The 24,192-nt window shown below is 38.1% G+C and overlaps 1 protein-coding gene across 18 annotated transcripts in view; it reads right to left on the minus strand.

The window, feature by feature from the left end:
* SVIL (supervillin) overlaps window positions 1-24,192 on the minus strand; it is a 137,470-nt gene that overhangs the window by 11,977 nt on the left and 101,301 nt on the right. For 15 of the 18 annotated variants that reach the window (XM_066991550.1, XM_066991548.1, XM_066991540.1 and 12 more), the window contains 14 exons: window positions 19,716-19,845; window positions 15,924-16,001; window positions 10,429-10,576; window positions 7,735-7,824; window positions 7,566-7,652; window positions 6,357-6,534; window positions 5,943-6,115; window positions 4,555-4,710; window positions 3,650-3,786; window positions 2,993-3,140; window positions 2,723-2,868; window positions 1,576-1,751; window positions 1,333-1,477; window positions 715-991 (listed from right to left, as the gene is read on the minus strand). In XM_066991550.1, coding sequence (XP_066847651.1) covers window positions 715-991; window positions 1,333-1,477; window positions 1,576-1,751; window positions 2,723-2,868; window positions 2,993-3,140; window positions 3,650-3,786; window positions 4,555-4,710; window positions 5,943-6,115; window positions 6,357-6,534; window positions 7,566-7,652; window positions 7,735-7,824; window positions 10,429-10,576; window positions 15,924-16,001; window positions 19,716-19,845 — 2,069 coding nt within the window. The remainder of the gene's footprint in view (window positions 1-714; window positions 992-1,332; window positions 1,478-1,575; window positions 1,752-2,722; window positions 2,869-2,992; window positions 3,141-3,649; window positions 3,787-4,554; window positions 4,711-5,942; window positions 6,116-6,356; window positions 6,535-7,565; window positions 7,653-7,734; window positions 7,825-10,428; window positions 10,577-15,923; window positions 16,002-19,715; window positions 19,846-24,192) is intronic. The other 3 variants (XM_066991544.1, XM_048076541.2, XM_048076551.2) reach the window with 1 other exon arrangement.

Below are 24,192 nucleotides of genomic sequence, written 5' to 3' on the forward strand. Positions count from 1 at the left end.
TGTATAGCTGTTTTACTCCTTTGAACCAATTTTGATATTTTCCTACTTGGAGCAATCATTTTTTAGGCTATTTCTATTTTACTTACCACAAAAGCCACTTCTTATTTTAGTGCCAGAAGGGAGACTTCCAATGAGCATACCGAGCTGACTGACTCTCAACATTTACCTGCTGCTCTCAGGCATTTTGTCAGGACACAGTCAAAATTTTCCACTTGCGACTGAAACCCATAGCAAAGGGTTTCCAGAAACAGCAAAAAGGACAGCAAGGGCAATGAGTTGGTATGGGCTTTTCCTGTCATTGTTACTGTTCTCCATTACCCAGCAAAGACTTTCCTTGTTGCTAAGCCTACCTCTCTTGTAAGACATTCAGCCCTCTGTCATTAGCCCAGCTGCCTAATTATTTTGGTGTTAAGCTGTGGGCACAATTCTGGCTTAATGAGCTGTCTTGTGAACATGTACAACACCACCGTCTGGTAAAAGCAGAGATGGACAGTATTACATTTGACGTATGAAAAATAACTACACTTTTCTTTTTTTTCCCTTAAAAATAAAAGTTCTACTACTTAACATCCTAGGAAGGCTAAATTAGCATTTCTAACCTTTGAAACAGTTTCACATACAAGTAAGTCTAGGTCTGGATCTTGCCACCAATGGCAGCAGTTTTAGCTGCACTTATCCATGTTTCAGCAGGATGAAATGCAATTGTTCACTAACCTGTAGTGCTCACCATGTACTTCCACTTCACAACATACGTGTCTCCCTCATGGAATTGTCCTATGCTTTGTTTAGGCAGTCTACTATAATCGAATTCGAGGATGTGCCAGACATCCACAGATGCAGTGATAATTTCAAACTGCCTTCCATCTTCTCCTTCTACAAGTCCATAGCCCCGGCCAATATTCATTCCATCTAAGACCGTGCCTACAGTAGTCTGGGGCACAGCTACCATTAGCATGACATCGTATGGTTTAGTCTCAGATCTGGATTCTTCCTGTGAGAAAACACAGAACAGATTTCTTTGAGCATAGCTTTTTTTTTTTTCCCCTTACCCCACAGTTCCACCCAAACAGTTTGACTCCTGCATATTTCAGTACTTTGATATATTGTCATCACTTGATGCCTTGTCAAAACCACCTTGCCAGTCTTAACTGAATTGCTCAGCACTAATAAAAAGCAACTCTGTGGCTTCACTATAGGTGGTGATGCTCTGACCTCAGGTCAAAGCCAGCAAGATAAAAAGAAGTGCTCTGAATCCTTAAGAACAAGCTTCCCTGGCTTCCATCCCAGCTAGGCCATCTAGTTTGAAATACCTATCATGCTTATTAAATGCACCTTCTGGTGTAGGGATTCACTAGAATTCTTCTCATTGAGTTTCTTCAGCTCTGTCCAATCAAGAAACTTTTCTTTGAACAGTATGGTCTCATTATGTTCTGTGAGTCTGCCAAACACAGCCCAGTCTGGACGTCCTTGTCCCTTTCTGTACAAGGGAATAAAAGAAATAGAATCAAATTAAACACTGTGAAATAAGGGCAAGAAATCTATGTTTCCGCAAAGATTAAACTTGAGTTTTGGTACCTGGGTATGATGGGATTGCATTCTCCTGGGTCCAGAGGATTTATGTCACAGTTTGAGTAGTCAAAGGTGCCATTCCACAAGTGTTTTGCCAACTGGAATGCCACTTTTCTTTGTGCTAAAGTAACTTCCTTTCCATGCCACACATACACTTCACTGCCAAAATCAAACACCAGCACCTAAAAAACAAACCAAACCAAAACCAAACCAAAAAAACAATTTAGTAACATACAGTTAGGTTAGCTGATGCTCTGTTCCTCCAGTTTCCTGATGCTGCAAGCTGACAGTGTGTCCAACACAAACTCCTCCGAATATCTGCATTTCTGCAGTAACAGTAACAGTGCTAGCACTATAATGAAAGTAAGGCCAGGGCAGTGGTCTGCACCATGATGGCTAGTTGTTGCTGATACTAGAATCATAGAATATCCTGAGTTGGAAGGGACCCACAAGGCTCATCGAGTCCAATTCCTGGGTCTGCACAGGACCACCCAAAAAGACGACTAAAGTAAATACTGGGGATGCTGTGAGGTGTGTCATTAGGTGATAGCTAAGTCACTAGCAGACTAGAGAGCTCTGACTACTCAAAAACTGATTCTGCTGCATGACTGAATGCTGTCCAACTACAGCAAGCTTCTCTGAGGTGTAGACCTGTACTTCATCCCAGAACAGGAAGGCTGACAGAACATACAGCCTGGGTAACTGGCTCAGCAAACAGGCTGCAACTTGAATGTGTTCAATAAAGTACATCATGCCTTTATTTCAGAAATCTGCTCTAATCTGCACTTAGAGGAGTGAAATGGTTCTTTGAAAGAAAAAAGGCTACTAAGGATATAAATAAAAATGCTTGAAATGGGAAACAGTTTTTTATTTTTTGTTTTTCTGAAGTGCTTCTTGTTTTCTACTTCATGATTTTGGAGTGTTAGAAGCCACCATTGGCAAAAAGATTTACACTTCCTAAAATAGTATTTCACTTTAAATATAACACACTTAAATTTCTTGAGACCTGCAGCACACTCTATGCAGCAACATGTTCAGAAACACAGAAGAACCAATTTTCATGTGAGCCTTTCCATGAGCATTTGCAGTTACTGAAAGTCTTATCAGCTGTATGTTCCTGCACTTACCACAGGAGCAGTAAGTGGCACGATACCTCTTTTGGTTGTAGCAGGGTACATTTTGGCATCTTTCCCCAGTAGTCATCCTCAGGAATGAGTTTATCCTCTACGAGGCGGTAAATGCAATTTGTTTCTATTATGGCAGCTTCATACATTTCATCTTCTTCAGGACTTCCAGCGGCTTAAGGAAAGGATTGTCAAACACAATCGGATGTTAATTTTTTGTTATTTTGTTTTTAGACAGAACCAACTCAACTATTTTATTGTGGTAAAACAGCAGATATTGTAACCATAAGAATGCTTACACTGGTAATTTGTCTGGCCACCAAGGAGTTTCCAGAAGTCTTTGGCTGCATGGGTATGGGTATTTATTCCTTCTTCAATAGTCTGTATATAAGAAGCTCTACAGCCAAGTTCCCTCTTTGTTTGAATTAAAGTTGCAAGTTCTGAAGCCTAGGAGATTAAGAGTTATCTGAACAGGATTGCATAAGCCTTTGGAACATTCATGCATATGGCATTCAAAGAGAAGGCAAAAGTAGATAATATATAATACATGAAATAGCAGTAGAAGTAGTTATTATTTATTGCCCTAAATAAACAGACACTAGAGAAAAAGTTACAGAAATACATTCATTCTTTCATTTGCCTTAAAACAAGGCTTGATCTTAACGAACATGGGAATAAAAGGACATCCTGCAATTCAGACTATTTTTTGTTTGTGTGCAAATTCATTTCCTGAGGATATCCTCTTTTTTCTTGCAGCTTTGCAACCTACACACTCCTATGTCAGCTTTCATTCAGTGCACAGGCTAAAACATGTTTACGGGAAACCTGCATATCTACCTGACTTTGTAACACACAAATTTATTGAGACAACTGGCACCACGGTTCAGTTACATCAAAGAGATGTATGCTGTGATAGTTCTAAAAATAAATAGTAAAAAAAATGAACTAGTACTTACCTTTGCTTTTTCTATGACATTTGCAAACTCTCCTACCCACAAGAAACAGAGATGTGGAGTTAACAGCAGGAAACAGTCTCCACTGTTCAGTGATGAGGCCCTTGGTTCAACTAATCTTGTTTGAACATGTCTTCTTCCTAAAGATAAAACAAAGTGAATTATATTCCTATGAATAATGCCATCAAATGCCAAAGTCTAATTGTTCTGAATGAAAGACAAACACTCCTGGCACATTTAGCAAACTATATGAAAAAGGACTGTTAAAAAAGGAGAATTAAAAGAACATTATGGTGGAAGAAGGGTTTACTCATAGGAAGCAAAATTTGTTGCCTCCTATCAGCTAATAGTTCTATTATTTCCTGTTCTTGCTTTAACAACTTTATGCCCTTCTGGAAAGAAATCAGTTGTAAATGGCAGAGGAGCAGCCAAATTCTAAAATCATTTACATATGCTTAAGTGAAGGTATGAGACAGTTTCAGAAGTCAGTAAAAAGTTTTAAGGATTTTACTTTGCCAAAAAAACTAGCTATTATTTTGCAGAATCAGACACATTGCTATGTCATGTTAAAGGAAGTGGAGCAAAAACATTTTCAGTTCACCTCCAAATTACACTGAATGTTAGAAAAATGGAACCGTTCAACAATTTCCACGGGAGATAGCTATAATTCCTGAAACATTCTGTTTTCTCCTTACAAAACATACACCAGTAATGAAAATGCAAACCTATTTCTAAGGTTTTGCATTTGTCACACAGTTTTCACTTAGTGTGAAAAGCTAAAAGCTTTTGTGCATAAATCTTGACCTGGAGATCTCCTAGAGCAAACTAAGCATTCAATTGTGATGGCAACTCCCACATAGTGCAATCAGCCCAGAACGTACAGAAAGTAAAATACAGCTCTAGCATACCTTTAATTTGCAGCAGCATTAGCTTCTTGTATGGCACAGCACTGTTGTTAGAATTTTGCTCTGTTAGATTAACACTCCGCAGGCTAACGTTGCTGAAGTTCTCCTTGCTTGCCAAGCCAGCAAGTGCTACTTCTGAGAAATTTGAGTTTGTAGACACTTGCACATAAAAAAAAAAAGTTGGAGAAAAAATATACAAAAAAGACAAAATTATATTCAAAATAGTTTTGGTTGCTGTATTACAAAAAATATTTTCCTCAAATATTTCCAGGTTTCCTCTCCACAGTAGCAACAGTAAAAAACAGGTTGAACTTATATTAACTGCTACCCTCAAAGCTTTGTGGGTTTAGTAGTACCTAAGTCTCCAGATACCATCCAAAACTAAACTGTCAGTGTCAGAATTATGATCTTTGGCAGAAATACTAACTTCCGTAGGAAACATGACTTATCCAATGTTTTGTGAAGTACTGTGTAGATCTTCAATGCCATATACGTGATTAATGATGAAAGAGACCCAAGTAGCCAAAGCTAATGAACTCAAATTCACTTCAAATTTGTCTCAGCTAGTGTGATGCAACAGCCATTTATATTTCAAAGAACTAGTCATGTTTTACTGTAAACTTAAAGCCTTAAATTCTGGGCTGCTTTTGCTTATTTCACAACCAAAGACAAAGCAGTTTATGAATTTATAATTCAGGGAAATGCTTCTCATCAAATTGCAATAAAGTATTAGACATATAATTAGTGTTTCATCAATACAGGCAAATTTTAGAAATGATCTCCCTTTATTCAAATTTAATGAAGAAAACTTGGACCCCAAATTTTAAAAGTGGCTTGACAAACCTTTGATAAATTTTTATAGTATCATCTCTTGCTGTCAGTCTGGTTCTCAGGACAGAGCAATGTCACAAGCAAAACACGAAGACCTGCTACAGAGCACAGATCCTTTATGGAAATTAACCTTTGGGAGTCAAGAAGGCTAGTTCCAGTTTGAGAGAATACAAGGACCCAAAATTGAGGCTAGTATACTTGAACAAAAATTTACCTATTCTTTCCAGCTCCCCCTAACCCTCACAGCATAATATTTTGCTAGATTTGCTTTGCTTGGTCTCCTGCCCTCACCCTGCAAGTGTAACAATGGTACCTCTGCACAAGGTGACTGCTAAAAATAAATAAATATGCACAAGAGGAGGCTGCAGGTAGCTTTCCCTAAGGAAATAAAACATGCCCTTTTCTCCAGACCTCCTAGGCCAACCTACATTTGACCTTATACCTCAAGTAATTTATGGTCTCTTGGAGAATATGTTTTATTCCTTCTATATTTTTTCTTTTTTTTGTTTTTAATTAAATTAGCATGACAGTGGCTTGTACAAACCATCCTGTTAGCTTACTTTTTTCTACTTTCATTCGCTTTGACTCCATGAAGGCAACATTCAGTCTTTGTTCAGTATACTCATGAAGTATATCTTCTCTTGCTGCCAGCATTTTCAGGGGATTTCTTGAAGACTGAACTCTGCGCATAGGCCTCACTGCACGTTTGTGCTCTGCTACAGAAGATATTAACCTGAAAAACAAACAGTGTTTAAAATCATTAGTTGAGTTTAAGTTGCTAGACAGAAGCATCTAATGACAGGATAATCAGTTTACCGATCCAGACCAAAGGGTGTTTTCAAAAATATGCAGAAGAAACGGACATGCCCAGTAGTAACATATCTACTACAATATCTACTAAAATATCTTAAAGCTGAATTTGAGACCACCACCCCTATATCTGCTTTCAAAACAATGAAAATAATAAATCTTACTTCGGTGCATAGGGATCAAAGATGGCATCAAAGTCTTCATCAAAGTCCAAAGGCACTGAGGAGGAAGGGAAATCCACATGGCGATAAAATTTGGAAAATGTTTCATCATCATCCAGCTTCATCACCTCTTTCACAGATTTTCCTGTAACTGTCAGTACTGTCTCTGGCATCCCAGCAACTACAGGGAAAGAACCCACGCATTAAATAATTGAATTAGAGTTTCTAACTGTAGAAGAGGTTAACATGGTCATTGTGGTTTTGTTTTGGTTTGGTTTTCTTTGATTGATGGAATTTAAGGGAAACATGGTAGAAATGTCTGTAGGAAAAGAAATGATAAAGTGGGACTGTAAGTGCTACTGATATGCAAAGATCTTTGTTACAAAATGGTTGAAAAAATGGCTAAATACAAAGATAGGTGCTATCAAAAAATAGTTGTTTTGGTAGGATGTTATATGCATTTTATGGTCTTGTGTATTCCATGGTGCCTCTGACCAAATAAATCCTTCCCTTGAAAAGATCTACTAAAGCTACAAGTGGAAAGTCACTACTTGAGATTAGTTAGTATAGTGCAATCATTATACAATGCTAGTGCCTCTGCTGCTGAAATATGAATACATTTATTTTCAGTATTTGACACAATTCACAAAAGAATTTTTGTCGTACAACATGGAAGACCGACGTATGAGATGGAAACAGCTAGAGGACTCTAGACAGCTTCATATATGGCCAACAAATTGTTCAAGGAAGCTGTATGAGCTGCTACAGAAAATCAATTTTCAAAAATCAGGAAGGTGGATGAATTGTGCTTGGGAGCAGCTTAGTGTCATATCTTCAATTTAGTTAAGTTTAAAAAACATTTAAAGCTGTTTCATGGTATATGTTCAACGCGGTTCAGAGTGTCTTGAGTGTGTAGGTTTCAGAAATTTTGTTCTCAAGAAGAATGTGTACATCGTATGTGGAGAAAAAAGAAAGTTGCATTTTTTTGCATTTGTGATTTATTCTGTTGTATACGTGTAAAGCAATAGCTTTTTTTTTTTTTGGTAAAATTTAGCTAAGACTGAATCAGGAAAACAAGCTGTATAATCAGAAAGTATCGTCTGAACAAAGCAATATTCAGCTTCTGTTACCAGATATTTTAACTTAGAAGTACTTCAAGTGATTTAGTGAAGTCTGAGTGAATACATTGCCTTCTTTGGTAATTGTACTGACCTTTGTTATTCAGCCTTCCCAAGAACGACTCCAGCTTGTCGAGCTTCATATCGGATTCCAATTGCATATCAGGCCTGGCTTCAATTTCTAAGCAAAACAGAAAGTAAAACTGGTTAAGTCAAGGGAAGTAAAAAAGCCTGAACTTATTTCAGCCATTTTTGTTCCTTACCTTCCAAGGGCTTTGTCACTGGAGTGGTAGACTTCTGCCTGTTACTGAAAGGGGATGCTACTGGCGTTAGTGCACTTGGAGAAGCCAGGCCTGCATAACAACAGAGAACAAAAGAAACACAGTCTCATGTCAGACCACATCTGAACAATAAGAGAGCAAGCTATATAGGGAAAAGAAATGAGCCTTGCCATTTCCTACAGTCCCTTATACTACCCCAGCCTGCACGACTGTTTTATCAGTGATGTTGGGAGTGTGCTGCCCTGCCCATTTCTTAAATCAACAGCAATCTCAGAAACTGCCCCATTCACAAGAACAAAGCTTTGTTTCCAAGTGTCACTTGGTTTACATTTTGGACTCGAGTTCTACCCAGGCCACATGCTAGGAACATGCAACCATTCTGAACAAAAAGATACAAAAAAAGAGCAAGGAAATTACCCAGACCTTGGTGCTGTCTCCCCTACCTGGACCCTTTTTTAACCAAAATTTTTTTAACAAACATAGCAGGATGCATCTGATCTGTGAATACAGTCCCTGGATTAAGCAGTAATTCTTGCACACAGCTGTTTTTGTGTGTGTGTGCTTTTGTTTTGTTTTGTTGTCTAAGAGCACATGGAAGCACAAAAGTAGAAATGGAAGAATCCCCACCATATACAGCAAAATTGTTGAATTTGTACTCTTCTCCCTCCTCAGTAACTATCGTGAAGCAATTCATTTTCGACTCAGTAGATAAAAATCAAAGGACATTTTTGTTCTTTTGATACGAATCTGTTGCTCTAGTTAAACAAATTGTGCTCTATGGATTTAGTGCTTTTGATTAGGTGGAAAAGCATACTGTAGTGAAGATTATATCTATTAACCATTGTTGCCTAGGTTTTCAGTGAGGGAGGAAAATGATATTTAAGCCTCTAATAGCTGTTCTCCACTTAACCGTAGCTCACTGATTACTGAGTCACATCAGTTTAAGTCATTAGTTATTTTGATCAGATAAACCAATGCTGTGCTGAGAGAAACTACACTAACCATGTTTCCACCATTTTTACTGCAAGTCCTAGAAAGTCGTAATTGCCAAACACCAGCACAGATTTAAAATATAATCAAGTAGTTTTTCCACAAACACATTTTTCCCTGTTACCTAAGAGACTCAATTATTCATCAGGTTTTAAGTCAACTGGTAAAGCCTTCAACAAGATGTATTTGAGAGGACACAGCTTTTAAGCAGCTCTCCCAGGACTTAATCCACAAGACCACAAGGAGATCTGCTTCAGATGTTAGTCAAGAATCACCTTCCGAGTAGGACTGAAAAATTTTAAGCCGTAAGAAGCAATTAAAATATAGCATCTGTGCACCCATATGTAACAAGGATTTAATTTTGCATTGCTTTCTCATCATCCCTTAAATTAAAAACCTATCATGATAATTTCTTCTTCTAGGCAACAAAAATAGCACACATCTGCATAAAATCCCACTCGGGCTACTTTTATTGATGTCACTGTCACTGGATTACCTTGTTTCTCCACAAGACTGATCACAGTACCTAAATAGATCCTTTCAGGATATTTGTCTTTTCCTATTAAGAACAAATGCTATCACCTTCTCTTCCTTTTGAAAGATCAATGTATTTGGCAAAATATTTCATCCAGCAGTCTGTGGGCAACCGATCACATTTTATTGGTGACCCTCCAAAACAGGTTAGTCTTGAAACACTGACCACTAGCATTTCTTGCAGCAAAACAATGTAAGCAGGAGCTAAAGTACACTGCTAATAGATGCAATTGACAGTATCATCTATCTGTCGTATCTGTAAACAGAGTATGTTCTAGATTGCAAATAGATTTACTCCCTGTTGCAATACTGCTTTCACTCCACAATGAGTTTCTTGGGTGGTTGTCATAAAACTCAGGGTTCATTTTTGTTGCGTTTAACAACCAGTTTCTTGTCACAGAGCAAACTTTAGTATTCTCTAGTTACAAGAGATCAGTCTAGGTACCTTCTTCCAAAACTATCATCTTCCCAGACCCACTGCATGAACAGCTGTATTCTACCATGGACAACCTTCACATATTTCTCTCCACTTCAAGAGAATAATTGCATCTGGAAACAGTGATGGGCTGAATTCAAGAGATCCCAAAAATGTCAGCATTGCTCCCATGTCATTTCTACTCCCTGGTTCTACGCAGAAATCTGTTCAGTGATTTCTTGAGCCAAACACAACACTTAAGTTGTCGTCCAAAACAGCATCCATAAAAATAACACGTTTGCTAAATATTCCCAGAGATCCTATGAGTGGGGCAGGTGCCAGCAACAGCAATGGCTAGATTTCACAACTTTTCTCTAGAAACTGCACCTGGGTTTTCAAATGAGAAATAAATAAGAAAGAATAATCCAACTGTGCCCTCTGGATTGTATTCGAAGGAAAAACGAAACATATGAACATTGAAGTGATTGATGATCACCAGTCAAGACAGATCCCAGTAACGACTGGATGGTAGTGCAGTAGTGCAGAAAAACATGGATCAATACCAACAGCCACAAGAAGCTAGAGAGAACAGCCTTATGGTGTGATATTTGGTTGAATATAAACAGTCTTCCTCTTGCTAAACATGGATACTGTTTCTGCTTAGCTTTAGCCTGACTTTATTTTGACTAGACAGATAAGCAGCGGCTTGTTTATATTGGGATCATTTCATCACTGACCTTTTTTAACCATTCGGCCAGCTACAGTGAACTGCGTGGAGTCATTGGCTGCTCCTTTACCCTTGGATTTCCAGGCTTCTTCTCGAGCTGTAATCAGGTGTTTTCTTTCTTCAATGGTCATTTGACTCTCCTGATTATCTGCTAGCCTCTGATTTTCAAGGGGGAAGAGAGAAAGAGATGTTTAACAATAAGTAAGCCGACCAGAATACAGCAAAGTACTGGGTGAACATTTCAAACACCAGCTGTAGAGGCAAGAGAACGGTATTAACATGCTACTAAAGTAAAGTCACAGGCAGAGCTTAGTGACCCTGGCCCTTACAAGCCTCATTGCTTTGCTTCCTCATTAGACTGTGAAGATAAAGTTTTGGTCTATGTTCTTTGACCTTTTCTTGAAACTACCAGCCAAGGCAAATGGCATCCCTCTAAGCAAAACAAACCATTTGCTCTGGATGTGATATAATTTTCCAGACCTTGTTCTCTTGAAATGTGACTTGCTACACTACTGAGATCACTAATCTGACTTTCAGCAAATGTTTTCCAGTGTGCAAATTTGCAGGTGGCACAGGGAATAACAACTAAGAAGTGGAACCTCAGTTTGTCATTTCTGAATCACTCTCTTACTGCAACTTAATTTTCCAGGCAGGATTAGCTGCCTTATCTCTCCAGAGGCTGCTCACTTTAGGTCCTAGGTCAATTTGCTCTTCTGAATATTTTTCCAATGACTGTGATCATTTCCTCCCTCACCTTTTTTTATGGGTCACCCTCAGCTTTTCTTGCTTTCTTTACAGAGTAGCACCCAACAGCTTGAGCGATTAGAAGCAGTTAGGAGCATTAAGCATCTTAGTGCCCTCCTCACACAAAGGATTGATGAAGGTACATTAAACAGGAAGGAATTTACATACTCAGCTGTAGCTAGGTTAGGCCACGGAAACATTGCTTCAATGCACTTTGCTAAAGAAAGTAGCAACGTTTCAGGGATTATATGGCATAGAAATCATTCTAGTCCATGGGGCTGTCAGCTCTAGAATTACTTCCAAGTTGTGTGCTATTTGACTTTTTTTTCATAACTTAACTGCTAGATTTGAAAAGACACATGAAAATGTAAATCTTTAGCAAAGCACTAGCTCATGCAACTACAGAAGAATTGAAATGAAAAAGAACCCAAAAGCTTGTGAACGTAAAGTAAACACTCTTCTTCGTGTCAAGATACAAGGAAGGGATATAAACCCAGATATTTATTTATTTTCCTTAAATCAACAGCACTGAAGAAATCGATCCAAGGTTAACACTGTAAATAAAACTATACAAGAAATGTTGTGACTACAGGGGGCACAGAGAAATAGAGGTTTTCTTATGGCTTTCAGCATGTACCATGGGCAGCATCCATCAGGCATAAGAGTAAAGACAAGCCAAGAAGTGGCTTGTACAAGGACTAGAACATGCAAGCCTCCCACTCCTCCCTCTAGTTCCATGTACATTTACAGCCTTCTGCAGTAATGTTTGCACCCAATTTATCAGGAAAGATAGTTGGGCAGCCAGACACTATGCCAATCGTGTTAATCAGGATAAAACACTCAGAATTTTCCCTAGAAGTCCAAAATGTTCAATAGAAATATCAAAATGCAAGTCTATTCAAGTAACGCTTCCTCTTCTGTAAAAGCCTCTGAATACTTTAAATGAAAACACTGAAAGCAACCCCTATTTGTTTTCCTCAATCTCCACTCATTCCAATGTTGGAAGCACAGCCACCTCTGGGATGAGCAGCTGGCAGAAAAAATCATAGCAACGCATTACAGGAGATCTGGTGAGGAAATTAATGAACACCCTCCAATGAAACCACAAGTGAAATTTGAAACACAAAACAAATATTTTTAATTTAGCAAGGATGCTGTCTTTGATTACAATATGAAAGGAAGTGGCAAGAAGATGTAATATGGGTTCTTTTATATGTTGGTGAGTTTTGTTTGTTTGTTTTCTCTCTCAAGTGATAGGGGGCTTAATTTCACGTTTTCCTTCCAGAGAATACATGAAGAATGTGCAGAGCTACTGGAAATTCTGAAGGCACAGATCTGGAATGTGTCTGCATTAATCCCTGCACACATAAATTTTAAGAAAGGTCATGAGTAAATCTGGAGCAGTGTCAAAGAACAAAAGAGAGTAAGTAGCTCTCTCACAGCATAAACAAACTTCTTCTTAATGGAAGATTTAAAGCTGCTCCATTGGGCAGAACATCCTCGAGTTCCTAAAAATCAGACTGGATGCGTATATCACAAAACCTGAAGTAATTTCATATCAGATCTCTTCCTAATGCACAAAGGCTCCCACCTTCCCCTATTAATGAACAAATGAACTTAAAAAATGATGAGCTGAATAGAAAGCAAGCAATCCCTAACCCATATAACTCGCCATAACAGTCCTGGTGAAAAACAAAAGCATATGCTGTACTTAAAAGAAAGAACTATTTTATATAGCTAGAAAACTAGTATGAGCCAAGGCAATTGTCAGTAAAAATTTCATAACAAATACCCTTGGTAATTGGGAGTAGTTTAAATAGCTTGCACAATTACCAAAGGGCAGCATTTCTGGAGGAATGAGCTGGCTAAAGCCCATTCTGCTCGGGGGAAGATGTTGTGAGAAACATAAGCCTTGCCAGTCTTCAAAGTGCAAATTTTATTTCCAAATAGGAAACAAACAAAAAAAAAAGGAAGAAGAAAGATATAAAATAAATATCTCAAATTCATACCTGTGACCTTTTGATAAAGGATGCTGGAGACCCCAATAAAAAATAAAATAAAATAAGGAATTATTTTAGAGTATCAGGAATAAATTAAAGCTTTGAAAGACAACAGATCTAATGCTGCTTTTCCCATTAAACAAAACAAGTACTTATATACAAGGAAACATTCTAATTTGTAGTGAAAAATACGTCTATGTTTTCACTGATATCTCTTGTTACAGAGAAATGATAGAATCTTAAAATCAAGTTAAATACTGAAAGGGTCAGAAGAATTGGCATCCAGCAACATGGAATAACAGGAATAGGAGATGCCCCAAACAAAAGCACTGATTAAAAAACAACACTAAACCAAACCAAAAAAAAAACCTTTGAAAATGGGAAATGGCGTAGGATTGATAAAAGCTAAGATGGGAATAATCTTTAGCAGAAGAACTGAAGCGTGTAAGTACAGGTCACATAAGTTGTGTTTCTTTCCAGACAATCATGGGAAGACTGCTGTAAGACAATCAATAAAGAATCAAAGCACAGTTGCATAATTAATGCCGTTCCACATGGCATTATGGAAAACAGGTTTAATCAAAATGGTAAGTTTGATGAGATCAAGTATGATTAAATATGTTAACACGGTTACCTCTGATTTCTTTAATATATTTGACTTAATCACAGATGACATTCGGAGCTTTTTTTGAGCAATATAAAAATATCACTGCACCTTGCAGACTATATACTAGTTAACTGACAGAAAAAATACTTCTAAACAGGACATGGCCATGCAGCGATCTGATTCATCCCAACCCTGACCAGTATGGTTTCATGCATGTGGAAATAAATCAGTTCTGCTGAGAAGAACCTCGGGATGTCACCAACGCACAGAAGAGAAGGGTGGGTGATAAAGATGAAGAAAAGATAATCACACAGATTTAAAAAAGGTTATGAGAAAAACCTGGTAAGCCAGGCTTTAAAGAGCACTATCAGCTGAAAAGAGAATCAAGGAAAAAAAAACAGCCATTTAGAAATACAGAAGATGAGGAAAAACATGGAGCAGTAGTTCTGAACAGATAATTAAATGAAAAAGGGATTACATACAACGGTAGCTAAGAACCGGTATCATCTGCCATTACTGTACAAACAAGAATACCGAGGAAAGGAAGAAGATGGTGATTCTCCATACTGGGATCTTTACTGAAATAACTCATCCCATTTCCAGCATCTACTCTTCTATCCAGGATCCCAATAGTTTTGGAAGGCTTTAGAAAAGATCTGAAATAATTTTTCAAGATTTGAAAAAAAAAATTCTACCTCATATTAAATCAGATTGCAGTGCATTTTCCATGTTTGGACAGTCAGGAATAAAGACCACATATTTAAAGGCCACATAGTCTGAGGGAGAGTTATACACTTGATGTAAGAACAGCTAGATAAAGGGATTACTTTTCTTGCACTGCTTGCCTGGGCTGGTTGATGACACTGGTCTCTTCCAGCACTGCAACACATTTCTTGTGAGTATGCACAGGGCTCCCCTGTTTCTGCAGCATGAATTCGTGCTAAGGAAGGGCCCGCATCTAGGCAATGCTCCATTTTGTACCCTAGGATTTTCTAGTCTAAGTAGTGCCACGTCGGGTCACAAGAACACAATTCACAGTGGTCTTTGAGCCTGCCTTATATTTTTAAGCTTCTTTTCTTTTCTATTTCTATTTTATAAACACAGGAAATACAAGTATTGACAGTTTTCTATGTTGAGGTCTGTGCTGGCCCCTAGCTGGAGGAGTCCAAACCAAAAATGGACACTAAAAATGTATTTTTCGAAGTGGGAATCCATTTAAAACCAGTGTTATATTTTGTTATATAAATTATATAAAATTATATATAATTATAATTATAATATATATAATTTATATATAATTATATAAATTATATAAAAGAAGTATGTATTTGCCTTTTAATACAAATAACTTCTCTGCTTTGGGGGCAACTGATCCTCATTTAAGATAAATGAGGTGAACAGCCATTGAAGGACTTTCTCTCTCCGCTGACTGTTGAGGGGATATTAAGTTATTAAGTTAGATGATACATCTACCTTCTTGATATATAGAGCTGGTGAACTCCATCATGACAAAATGAATAGGTCATCTTAAGTCAAATAGTAATAAAGCTATATTAAATTCAGAGCTTACAGAGTAGAGGTAACAATAATGATTTTCATTTGCTAGCCCAAAATTTAATTTTTGATTAAAAAAAAAAATCGGAGTAAACATCCCCAGAAACTTCTATGAAGGTGAATGTGGAAATGGTAAATATCAGTAGTCAAAATATTTTAACATTATTTCAGTAGTATCTACCATAATCATCATCCTCTGTTCTAGCAGTGAGTAACTAACTGTTCCTTGGGTTCATTACCATTACCCATGCTAGCCAGAGTGCTCCTGACATGCGACACATGCTGTATTTTGGCGGGGGGAATTGAGAACAGAGTGGATTCCTGGTTGTACTGCCACCACAGATCTGAGCTGGGAGGCAAGGCAATAAAGCAGGATTATATTTGCATAGATCTATCAAGACCTTCCACTGAACTCTCCTTGTTTTCTTGTGTACAGCTTGCTTCTTTGCCCACTCCTGCCACGTTTCTTTAAAGCAGCATTTATCAAGCTGGTTAATCAACTAAGAGGATTATTAATTCCCTATGTAAAAAGAAAAAAAAAAGTCAAAATGTGTTTACTTGATATTGTTGAGCATTTAAACTGTGCAGACTTTTGCTCACCTGATTAATAGGTAGAAAAGGATGAAATTTATGGACAGCGGGTATAACAGGAGAGTAAGTAGAAGCGTATACAGGTTCCTATGACAAGGACAGAAGCAAAGTAAAGGAATTAGAAAAGAAGTGGACTGCCAGAGATGAAGATGGGGGAAAACACGCTCGTTTTCCCCAGGATCTTGAGGTGGAGTAAATCTCAATCGTTTAACCTTCTAGAAGCATTTTCCCTATTGAAAAGCCAGAGACCAAAAAATATTTTCATAACACAACAGCATGTTTACCAAAGCCAATCCATGCAAGAATTAAAGATGTTAGTAACAACATCACTACAAGTCAACACAACACTAAACAGCCCAGTCAGGAGATACGCATTTTGTATGCTGGTAATCTTTGTCACTCTGCTTTCATGCACCAATAAAGTGATGAACCATGTCAGCCATGATGGGAACAATTCTGCTGCATGTTTAATCAACCAACAAGCCACCTATGTTCAGGACAAAAGGAAAGAACATTTACTAAAACTGAGATACTCAAAAACCATCTGGAGGCAACTACTAAGCCCATGGCGCTTAGCAAAGGTGAGTTTACCATTCTAAACAAAGCCAACAAATAACCCCTGCCTCAGAGCTGGGCTTACCCAAAGCTGATTAAGACATGGCTTTAACAACGATAATTCTTCTTCCCTTCTCTAGGTTAAAGCAAACACAGAACATTGCACAGCATGGGACAACTGCAGCTCGTTAGAGTGGCCCAAAATGAAGCCTAGCCATTAAAGCTCCAGCTTTGATTAGAACTGGGTACAAGCACTTGGTGGCTGCCGTATCTGAAATGGAGAAAACTCTTACCACAGGAGGAGACTAATATTTTGCCTAAAGGTCACTTTTTAAAGGCCTACCCCCTTTGAGATTTTTATACACTTCATCTCTGAGTAATCTGGAATTGACTGCTCCGTTCTGGCCTTTAACACCAGTACTGAGCTGCAATACAAGCTTGCCATAAGAATTAAGTGCATTCAAATGTCATTCACTGCTTCAGTGCTACTGCAGTGCAGCTGGTAATCCCATTAATCAGGGACACCGTTAAAATGGCCAACTATAAAACAGGAATGTTCATTCCAGCAAGTCTCACTGTTTTGATACTAAGGAAAGACTTTAAAGTTAGTTATGTTTTCTACATAGAGAAAAAAAAAATACCAAATCCAAAATATTTTTCCAAAATAAAATGGATTCTTTTCTTTGCTAAGACATTCCACAGCCTACAGTTGTTCCCCTGATGATAGAGCAATTCTTTAAATTGTCCAAGTATGTTTTAGCGTACATGTAAGTCTCACATCTTCCAACAAATTTTCCTCCTATATGCAGCAATCATTAAAACAGATGCTGGACCTCCATGTAAATCTCAACTTTTTTTCCCCCTAAGTCTGTATCTCTTTGAGTTAATTCCTTATTCTACTTTTTTTTTTTTCCCATGTTAAGCTGCTCTGTCAGCTTTTCCATGAATTTTATGGCTTTTCTACAGTTTAGCCTACATATAAATGATTATAGTACCTTTAGAGAGATATCTCAACATGAATACACTGTGAAGAAGCATTTTGACTAGAAGTGATCAAACAGCACTATTTAAAGTAACTATTTTAGTAATATTAATCTTTCAACTTTTGTTGATTACAAGAAATCTAAATGTACTCTGATAACTTCTATTTTATATAGCTATGCTTCAGTAATTAAACCTCTAGAATGAGTTAAACAACCTTTCTAAAGACAAAAAAAATCTAAAAAGGTGAGCTTGACCGCATTAAGAACAGTGACATACCACAACTAGAAAAACTTCCGTCATGCCCTGCTGGTTAACAATAATGCCTGAAGTGTACACACTCTTGCTGCCAACGCATGACTGGCATGTGTGGAAATTGTATTTTAACTAGCTCAAAACACAGTAGTCAATTCGGATCCTGCACTTTTATTGCAAATTCAGCAACAGCAAGCAGTAAGATTCTTAAGTACATTGTAGTCTCAAAGCTCTTCTACAAGTAGGTACTTAGTGGCATGCTGCTTTGTGGTCCTCACAGGGTAATAGCCACCACACTGAAGAATTATAGATAGTAATATTTCCAGATGTAAGGACATCTGACAGTGATGTGTTGGAAGCAGTGTGGTCAACTTGGACAAAGCTTTACATTATTTGTCACGAACATAATGAATTAGCATCACAAATATCAATATGGTTGTGTGTCTGACAAGACTACTGACATTTTTTTCTTATATATCCAAGATTCCACCCACATTTTGGCAGAAGTGCAAAAATCCTCTGGCTCAGGCTCTAAATGGCCAAGAGCTAACATGAACCGACACAGTGGGTGACCCTGTGTCACAGAAGCTCCCACTGCTAGCACTGTCACATCAAAGCTCGTACCCTTCAAGCACTTCATGCTCTCTTACTTTAAAAGCCTAACTTGTGCTGTGCTGAGTGATGTTGCTGCACATGGTAACACAACAGGGAGGATATGGGGGCCAGGGAGTAAAAAGAGAAAACAAAGGTTTCATCTCTGCCTAAATCTTGGCAGCTACTTAAAGCTTTTTCTCAGCCCCATTGTCTTCAGCTACAGAACATTTGTAATCTGATCTCAACAGTTGTCATTTTGGAGACTAGCCTGTTAAAAATGTGACCACAATTTTGCTTTCCTCAGTGAAACTATTTGTGCTTTAGGACATCTTCAAACTAGCAACTAAATTTGTGAGCAAGTCCACACAGCAAATAGAAAACAAAGCCCATAGACCAAACTGTAAAGATCAGTTTTGTTGATTTTCTGTACAGTTAACAGACAACCATTGATGAGCTGCAAGTTGAGGCACAGATTTATCCCCAATAAGAACAGACTGTAACAACACTTTTTTGTAATATACTGATGGAAGAAGGAGTCTTTTTATTGTTTGCTTACCTATACTATTCAATAGAAGCAGTATTTTCACAACTAAATGATTAGATCCCAAGATTATTGTTCCCAGTGGTAAAATTTATAATATAAATTTTATCTTCACTTGTCCTCTGTGGAAATATTCCTTGAAAACTTAACTGCTTTTGGAACAGCCATTTTATCTAACACTGTCATTTCTGAAATACTAGACTCAGTAGAGAAGCGAATCTACATTAGTTGGAACTGGGAATCCATTCTTGAAGTAAATCTCTCAGTAATCCATCCATACCTTTCTACCCATCTCCTGCTCTACTCATGAACACGGACAAGACAGATAAAATCCTTGTCCAGGAGGTTCTGGCTATCCACAAACACCAAAGATCATGCAAGACAATCAAAGGCCGAACGACTCACGAATGCTCTGATACCTGCATTTCCTTAGTGCTTCTAGGATCCAAAATTATCACTCAAAATAAGCACATGCACAGAGACAACACACCTTTAGGAACATTAAATTCTTCCAAGGTCACCCTTACTAAAGAAAACGCTTCAAGTCTTAAGCCAGTTTTTCATACATTGGTGCGTGTGTAGGAAAATCTTAATCATTATACCTGTAAACATTCCAGAAGCCTTACAGGCCCACTTACTGCTCCACAATCTGCTGATGTAAAGGCATTCTAACCAATATTGTATGCACCAAGACAGTGAAGGCATTCTCGTTTAAAGAGCTCTCATGTTGGGAGAATTGTTTTTTAAACATGCCTTTAAACAAAAGAAGTAGCAAGAGCTAGTAGCTAATATTAGGCATGCCTGTCTTGTTGGATGCATCATCAAAGCTGAAGCAATTCAAGCAATATGTTTTTTCAATAAAAGGATAGAATTACCTTCTTCAACAGCTGCTCAACTTCTTGCATTTGTGCACTACGATCCGTGGCAGACACTTTTGCATACTCTTGCTTTTTGCTGAGCCTGCTCTTCCAGTCCTCTTCACCACTCTTCTTCAGCAATGCCAGCCTAGAAGAAAAAACATGCCAACATAGTATCTTTAAACAATATACCTCCTATTATCCTTAGAAACTACCCTTAGTACCTCACTAATGATGCATTCAAGAAAATCTGAAATTAAGTTTTCTAGCTAACCATAGTTATTTACATTTCATACACATATACAAAGCTCACCAACGAACAACAAGCCTTTACTGAACATGTCGAATGGGAATCATCTGACAAAACACAGACATCTAAGGCAGGCACTCCAGTTAATTTGTACAGTCAGTGCAAATTGCCAATACAGTCAAGGGAGGCCAGAATATAATGAAGATCACCCTGAAGTAGACATATAAACAGGTTAGATGAATCACTGCTTTCTTCCCCTCCTTGTCGATAAGGCACAGAGATTGACTAGCTCTGCTATGGATGCTTATGCTTTAGATATCCAAAGTTAATGAGAAGAATCCTATCACTGATGTTTATTATAGTCATTTAATAAAAAATTATTTCCTTTAAAACCCAAGAAGGAAGAGGTTTATTAAGAGCAGGCAGCCATCAATTAGGTCTCATCAGGCACATCAAACGATAACTTTGCAGTTAATGCTTAGACTACAACTCTGATGACTTAAGTTACTATCAGACTGCTAGGGATCATTTAGGGATCTCCTTGCTCATTTCAGGCATTGCTGTCATCAGTAGTACCAATGCACTAACAACTTGGTGGTATGATACTACAGCTGTGAAACCCATCTGTAAGATTCAACTGGTTTAAAGGAAGCCTTATATTTAAAATGTAGATTACCATTAATCTCAATTAAGCAGGATCTTGTAAAAGTACTGTTTTCTAATCTTAAGTAAAATTCTGAATGCAGCACAAATGGATGCTGACTGGCCCAGTGGGCACAGCATGTAGATTTGTTTTGCTGGAATTAGAACCTATCAGTCCATACAAACTCTGAGGTGATTAGTTTTGGGGTCATGGGAAATCAGTTTGGAATATAAGGTCCACAGAGACATGATCTTCAGTTTACCTCCCTCAGAAACTAATATTTGAATTGATATATGAATTTGAATTAATATATGAATTTTCTAGCTTTTAGAAATCATTCTTAGCATGCCTTAAAATGTGTATCTGTAGCAATTATGTAAACAGTTGCGCTGGTCCACTAAATCATTTTCATTTTAGTTGAGTTGTTAAATTTTGTTATATAACTTTTATTAATCTAGGGCATATCAGTAAGGATTATACCAAGACCCTTAACCCTATTAATATTTGCACAGGTTCAGCAGGCTGGCAACTTATTTCCATCACAAGATACGGAGATGTGTTTTCAGAGATGTGATTACTGTCCAAGTTTTGTCCTGAAACTATGAAAAGGAAGAGATAGGGCTGTTTCAGGCAGTTGCTTCCTGCAAAAATCCAGGGAGTGTAACTGTGCTACTGACTACCTCAAGGAAACCCAATTGGTCCTAAGGCAGTCAGCTGAGAAAAACTGAGAATGCAGAAGACAGTAAATCCAAAGAATACAATGGCAATAAGAATGCTAGTGTTCAAGAAAAGGCGGCTAGTGTTATTTCCTCTCTTTCTCTTCCTGCCCATGCAGGCAGCACTGGCAGGCTTCACATTGCCTGGCTGCTTCGTACCTAACAGCACTGCATGGATAGGGGTGAAGAGGACTCAGGATAAAGAGTTGAGGCCATGGTCATTGCTTCCAGCACGTATACAAGATTTCACTGCCCAGAACTTATCTTCTGGAGTATGTCCATGCATGTGTGAAACTGTGGAGGAGACCAAGATCGGACTGAATTGCCACCACGCTGCTGAATTATCTTCAATAGTCACGTTCTCTCAGGTCAGCTTTGCTTAGAAAGGATCTGCACTAATTGAAGCTGGAAGGCGTTTTGGTCAGCTTTAGCCTAAAATGGGTTTGTTTTTAAAAATGTCCATAGCTGCACAGCATAGCAGGCAGAAAAGATCTGCCCTGTTTTTGACCCTGCAGTTTGACATTACTGCAGCGTATTTGCCCTAGACCTTTGGCCCAAACAGCTTGGCAGATCAGAAAGGGAAAATCTCTAATTCTGAGACTGTTTCTGTGTCTCTGGAGACTGTTCTCTTCTTCGTCGTAAGGATGGATTCATCCTCCACTTGTATATGCAATGAAAGAACTTGTTCCTACAGTAAGGTCATATGTCTGTCTGCCTCAAGCGATTAAATAACACCTTTAAAGAGATAGGCATGCCCAGCATGCCCTTGAAAACTTCACTGCTGCGCAAAACCTAAAGCTATGCATTTGTCTCGAACCATGGAAACAGCAATAAATACAGACCACCTTGACTCAGCAGCCTTTGGAGGGCATCCTCTCGTATAAATAAAGATGCAAGAAATGCTGAATTGGATCACCCAAGCAGGCCCAACAGATCAGTGGCTTTACTCTGAGAGTATAGAGCAGCTGATTCTTTGGGAAGTTTGAAAAAAATTAAAAAATTGTGGTCTAACGTTTGGATTTATTTAAGGCCTGCTGCCTACTAGTTTCATTGCATCTCTAGTTTGATTCATTATTCACCTTCATAGTTCTTTTCATACAACTTCCTCCTTTGCATCCCAAAGTTCATTCTTCAATCTGAAAAATCAGTATTACACTGTTCTCGAAAGGAAAATCTTTACTATTTATCTGCCCATCTTTGTCAGCTTGCTCGCTGTTTTTTTTTTTCTTTTTTTTCTTTTTTTTTTTTTTTTTTACCTACTACTCAGGTACTCAGATAGAATGATCCAGAGGTGCTGGGATGGAGTCAAAGTAAAAGGTTTCACAGCTGAAGGAAAAATGTCAGATTAGTACTGAGGGGAAATACAAGCAAGATTCAAACAGTGGTTTTGCCTAAATAAGGAGCATTGTCTGAAAAGCCTTGGCAAAAGCCCAGGCAAAAATGAAAAAAAAAAAAAAAGACATCTTTCTTCTGTGGCAATATTTTAGTGTCTTTGCTGCTACTGTCATCCTTGAGATGACATGAACTGGACACAGGTTTGGCTTTCACATGGACTCTATTGCCTGTACTTGACCAGCTCTTTTTAGCTGCCTTTCAGCTACCTGGAGGCCAATTTGAGTGCAATAACTACAGAAAGGAAGCCGATGGTCAAAGAGTTCATAAATTCACTATATATGTGTACTAGCCTCCAGAAGGTCTCATTCTGGCATTCATTCATCAAAAAAGATTGAAACTAAATTTTAGATTGGGCTTGTCCTGACAAGGACTGGATGAAGGCTGGAGGTCCACTAGCTACTTATCTGTAGTTTTTGAAAATGGTGTTCATGGTGCACAGCTGACTTCTGAAGAGGAGCAGGCGGGGTGGCTTTTGAGTAACTCTGGTCTCCGTAAATGTACAAATACAGGTAGCTACATGTAAATGACACTCTGTTCAAAGTCCTCCAAGACATTCCTCTTCCTGAAGGCCTCTCCCAAACTCCTAATTTGTCTGGCTGAATACAAGACAATTATAAAAAGGTTTCCAGCGCTTATATATAACACATCAGTGGATTGGCCCTGTCTGTCTAACAAAAACCACAGCCTACTATAAGATATGAGCCTTTGCTCCCTCTCACCTCCAAGTGTCATGTTTGCAGAAGAGAGGATAGGCATATTTTCTTTCTTGAAAAATCATGGTTTTCATTCTTCCATAAAATATAGGTAATTTTGAAAATGCTAGGTATGCACTCACCCCACACGGATAATACTACTTCAGTGAAATAAGTCTTTGTGGAAAATCACTTTCATCCAGACCAACATGCATGCATCCTGCCCAAATACCATTACATCTGTGGAAAAGCTGTTCTTCCATAAGGTGAAAGAATGTCTGACACAGCCAGAAAAATCCACTGGATGGGAAGATGAAGTTAGTGAATGTAAAAAGGAAAGAAAACAATCCAACCCAAAAAAGCAAAGTGTAAAAGTTAATCTTTAGCAGAAATGTTCTTTGAGGTTTATGAATAGTTGGCATCAGATACAGTCAAGCAAAAGAAAAAAGAATACAACCAGTCTTTTTTTTTTTTTTTTTTTTTTTTTTTTTTTTTTTTTTTTACTTCTGGGTCAAGAAGTAGACTACTGTAGTATTTTGGAATGCTAAAACGTTTTGATAGCAGCTCTGCCATTTACAGATGTTTGCAGAATCAGAAGACACGAATTCCTGACAAGAGAACAGGTATTTTCTGGTGTTGGCTTTCATATTGAATAGACAGTCTTGGAGGCCCAACGAAAGCAATTCCTGATTGTGAGTGTGATTGACAGTCTGACAGGAACATCAGTTCTTCAAGAGACTAACTCAACTGAAGCATTAAATTTAGGATTGAAACAGCTGCTAATACTTGGATCTTCCCC

Source organism: Anser cygnoides, chromosome 2, assembly GCF_040182565.1.
Source record: "Anser cygnoides isolate HZ-2024a breed goose chromosome 2, Taihu_goose_T2T_genome, whole genome shotgun sequence".
NCBI classification, from domain to species: domain Eukaryota; kingdom Metazoa; phylum Chordata; class Aves; order Anseriformes; family Anatidae; genus Anser; species Anser cygnoides.